Genomic DNA, 4,658 nt, shown 5'->3' with positions numbered 1-4,658 from the left:
CACTATGGACCGGTCACTCTTCACAGACAGCCCACCGGATGATCTAGACTCTGCTCTGTCCTCTTCCTCCGAATCATTCATCTTCTCAAGTCTGAGAGGGAAACCAGTAGCACTGGAATTACATACATATTATGATAAAGTCAGAACTCAACTTAATAAGACGTTTATTTTGTTAGCCAATGATAATACAGTTTTTTGAATCCAACAGAATTCAGACAGACAGACAGACCACATGGCTTCTTATTGCTCTCCATTTTGACTGTGATGCTCAAACCAGGAAAAGTATAAAAAGATAACATTTGAACATGTTGGACTCTACACTAATGTCGTATCTGGTAGGTATTTTTCAATTATATAATTTAAAAACAAAAACAAAAAAACATCACAGTAATCAGTAATGAGTGTAAAGTAAACATGTAAGCCGAGTATTACCACTCACCCTGCCTCAGGCGTCCTGCATCCTTATTATGCTTTGTCGAGTTAAAAATGGAGTCTGAACAAATCTAATTCATACTTTCAGTTTCAGTTTCCTTGGACCTGCTCCCTTTGTATTCATAGGATATTACAAGTGTGTGTGTGTTTGATGGTAAAGGAAGTAAAATAAAATTAAAAAAGAAACTTATTTAAGTACTACATCACATTGTTAGCTAGTTAGCTACTGTTCTAGTAAAGTGGGTGAGTGGTCTGGTTTAAAGTCCATATCTACTTCACACCAAGCACTCACCCACTTTACTAGAACAGTACTGTATCTATTTTTACTTCCCATACACAGATATACACAGCATATTATTGCATATCATATTACACTGTGAACATATAACTACCTAGGCCTACTGTATGTATTGTTGGAATTTAAAATGTTATATGTGCTTAAACATTGTGTGTGATTTGCATTATACATTCAAGCTAAAAGGTAAAAGCTTATTTCAACATAATAAAGACATGTTGGTCATGCATCAAGTTTGTGTTATAAGTATATGGGTCATTGTTTGTTGTTGTCACATTGAGTTGTTTTGCAATACTTCTGTTTTAAATATAGATGTTCTGGTATATTTGTTGTAATCCAGCTCTCCAAATGTGTTAGAAGCAGAATTGATAGATAGGGATGCTGCCTGGTTGGTTTCAGTCTTTCACCCCCACTGATCTTTTTCTGAAATGAGGGTCATAAACTTCAGTCACATTCCAATGAAAGATAACGAATAAACACACACACAAACACACACACACACACACACACAACACACACACACCACACACACACATCACTGTGGTCTAAAGACCCCCATTGTGAAGACTAGGGGTCCAAGAGCCAGAGATCAGACAAATTTGGGGAAGAGCCGGGTTAGGTTGACTCTGTATTTGTCTCTAGGATATCCCATGTAATAAAATGGATTCACACATCCACATCTGAGATTTTGACTACTAATTGAATGAACCCTGAGATGGAGCAGGATTTAGCTCCAACAGTATCAACCATGTATCATTCTATATTTTTCAGCTCCATAGTGCTAATTTTAAGATTTTTTGTGTGTGTTTGGGCGTTTGTTCCCCTAGCTACAGTCACAGATTGACATGGCAGTCTTTACTAGAACAGTTATTTTCCAGTAAATCTGTACTGTTCTCACTGGGGCTGGGTATCGCCAATCATGTCCTGAATCGATTCTGATTCACAATGTCCCAATTTGATTATATTTCCAATTTTTCTTTAGATATTACTTAGGTTAGGGACATTTCTGTAATACTGTGTTGTGTTCAAGCACATACTGCGAGTACATTGTGTTCTTTCACTTTTGCTTAGCAACACACTTCCGTTCTAGTAGTGTGCAGTTAATGTTTTTTGTACTTCATACCAATTTTAATGTTTTGTCCCCTAAAATGTTTCTAATGGGGCTGAGGATGCTGCAGAATGTGAGAGAAAACCATTGAAAAAGGAAGCTAATTACTAACTTCAGCTAGTAATGACAGAAACATAATGACTTATAATTAATAAACATGTCACCACAAAAAACCATTAGAAGCTACTTGGGAGTTTTCGATCATCAGTTGTCACAGAACTGTAGATGTTCAAATTTCCATTTAGTATCTGCACTCTAAAGGACGTCTTGATAATGATCATAGATCATATTTACTGGACCTCATGGTATCATCAACTGCCATTTCCAAGAACTTAAACCCACATCATGTTTGGAAGATGAAATAGTTACATTTTGAAGGTGGCAAAAAGTATTTGTTGATAAACTGACACTGACACATTGGTCATATTCATTTTTAAAAAGGAAAGCATTTTTGCTTTAAGCAATGCATACTGTATAAAATAGGTTTGCATGATGGATAATATCCATTTCCCAATCATAACTTTAACTGCATATTAACTTACCCAGTCAATACCTTAAACATTAATGTGAATGAGCTCACATGAGAAATATGAGAGAGAGCAGTCTGACAGCAAGTAACCACTGTCACCATTAGTCTGATGAAACTCCTTTAATAGCTCTAATATGTCCACTCAGTAAAGAGATGTCTAACTGTTAAAGATATAGAACCTTTAAAGAAAAAACCACATGCCTCAAATAAAAATCTCTTCTGATGTTAGAACAATTACCTGACTGGAATCGGAGGAAATTGCACACTGAGGTTTAGGAGGATAAAACAAGTCATAATTGGATGCTTCCACTTTACATTTGGGGTCACAAAGGCATTCAATAAAGCTCCTGCAGTTTGAATTTGATCTTAACCAGCTTTCGGTTCACAAGCTAATTCTAAGAAATGCAGCAGACTAATGGGGCACTTAGGAGGAACATGAGACAAATATGTTTGTTGTAATGTACAAGAGATGTGTTTCACGCCAATTAGGCCTTAGTGGTTACTGGTTGTTCACCAGGAAATGGAAATGCTACTCTTTCCTACATTATTCTGCACTTAAATTACAGACAAGTCTCTTCAAGTTAAATGATATGTTCTTGAACCAATTTGCTCAAAGTCATGACCCTGGTTTCTTCTGAAAGTCAACTGCTTGAATTTCACAAAAAGTCAGAAGTTACATTGGACCAAATGTAAAGAAGCCCAAACTTGCCTTTTGCCTTTATTTTGTTTAAATTTTACAGTTCTGTTGTAACGCTGCTACAAAACAAGTGCCTCTGGGCCATATTAGGATCTTAAAGTGCTCATATTATGCTTTCTGGCTTTTTCCCTTTCCTTTACTGTCTAATATATCTTTTTTGTGCACATAATAGGTTTAAAAAGTCCAAAGTCCACCCCAAAGAGACTTACCATCTTTTAGATTAAACACTGTAATGAAAAACTGCTCCAAACAGCTATATTGCAGTCCAGCCTTTACTTTGGTGACAAACGTGCATCACTTTGTAATAATGCTTAGCTAGCTGTTAGCCTGGCACGCCCATTATACTCTGCTTCTGACTGGCTAGTAGTCCTTACCTAGGTACTGCCCATGTGCGACTCCCAACAAAGATGGAATAAAAGTAAGATGCCGCACTCGGTAGTTAAACAAAAAGCTCAAAAACATAAAGTAGTAGTTAAAAAAAAGTAACATCTTTTTTTTTTTATTTAAACCATGTAAACCTATTCTGATATAACCTCTAAATACAATTAAGAACCTCAAAATGAAGATATTAGCACCTGAAAATGGCTTACCCAAAATAGATCATGAGGTTTTGTGTTTTCAGTTGATGAGGATTCACTTAGATGCTGCCGACCTGAATAGAATTAACCACTTCAACTAAAAACAAACATATTAAAAACCACACACCGTTTCTATCCTTTGTTTCTATTTTTTGGCTACAAATGCTTCAGAGAAAAGCAGTTAGCCTGAATATTAAAATGAACTGTATGCCATTAAAACAGTGTTTTGTGGGCTTTTAGTGGAAGTGAAAGATTATTAAGCAAGTTTGTCTGCTTTTTCAATTTGCAGGAAATATTTTTGACTAGTTGGGTGAAAAGCACAAAATCAGCTATTCACTGTCTTGCAGAGTTAGATGAGCAGATTGATACCACTCTCATATCTGTACCGCAAATATGATGCCTCAGCCAGCAGTTGGTTAGCTTAGCTTAGCATAAAGACTGGAGTCAGCTAGTCTGGGTCTGTTAGAAGCTAACAAAATCCACCTAACAGCAAAACTAAAGCTCAATAATTTGCACACGCTATATCTTGTTTGTTTGAGCTGTACAGTTGTGAAAGAGGCTTTCAGGAGAAGTTACGACACAGAAACGGAAAAATACTCCACAGGTAGAGGTTTTACAAGGAGATTTTTACTCTAAGTTAAGAAGTGTTAGCAATAAGCGTACTGATGACTTGCATGTCTCAAAGAAAAGAGGAATGAAAAAGAGAGGAAAGAAAGAAAGGAAGAAAAGGCTGCTTTCATGGTTCCTGAACATTTTCAATAATAAGAAGATTAAAAAAATGAGGCAGACATTCATCTCATGTTGAAGGACAAATCTGAATCTGTACACTATATAGCCAACAGTAGACAGGGGTTGTTTTTATAGTTATCTGTATAGGGTTAGGCCCTTAAGTTTATTTAAGGGGAATCTAAATGCTACACTATACAATAATAGTTTAGATAAGAGTTTGCTTTCAACTTTAGAGGAACATCCTTTCCTGTTTCAACACGATAATGCCCATATATATATATATATATATA

The 4,658-nt window shown here is 36.0% G+C and overlaps 1 protein-coding gene across 1 annotated transcript in view; it reads right to left on the bottom strand.

Moving 5' to 3' along the window:
* LOC116671769 (NACHT, LRR and PYD domains-containing protein 12) overlaps positions 1 to 204 on the bottom strand; it is a 10,053-nt gene extending 9,849 nt beyond the window's left edge. Inside the window, exon 1 of the mRNA XM_032503245.1 lies at positions 1 to 204. This exon is cut by the window's left edge and continues 47 nt beyond it. Coding sequence (XP_032359136.1) covers positions 1 to 81 — 81 coding nt within the window. The 5' untranslated portion in view covers positions 82 to 204.
* Between the last annotated feature and the right edge of the window lie 4,454 nt (positions 205 to 4,658).

The sequence above is a fragment of the Etheostoma spectabile genome, chromosome 21, assembly GCF_008692095.1.
Source record: "Etheostoma spectabile isolate EspeVRDwgs_2016 chromosome 21, UIUC_Espe_1.0, whole genome shotgun sequence".
In the NCBI taxonomy this organism is placed as follows: Eukaryota; Metazoa; Chordata; class Actinopteri; order Perciformes; family Percidae; genus Etheostoma; species Etheostoma spectabile.
Note: the sequence above shows the minus strand (reverse complement) of the source record. Positions and strands in the feature narration are given on the sequence as shown.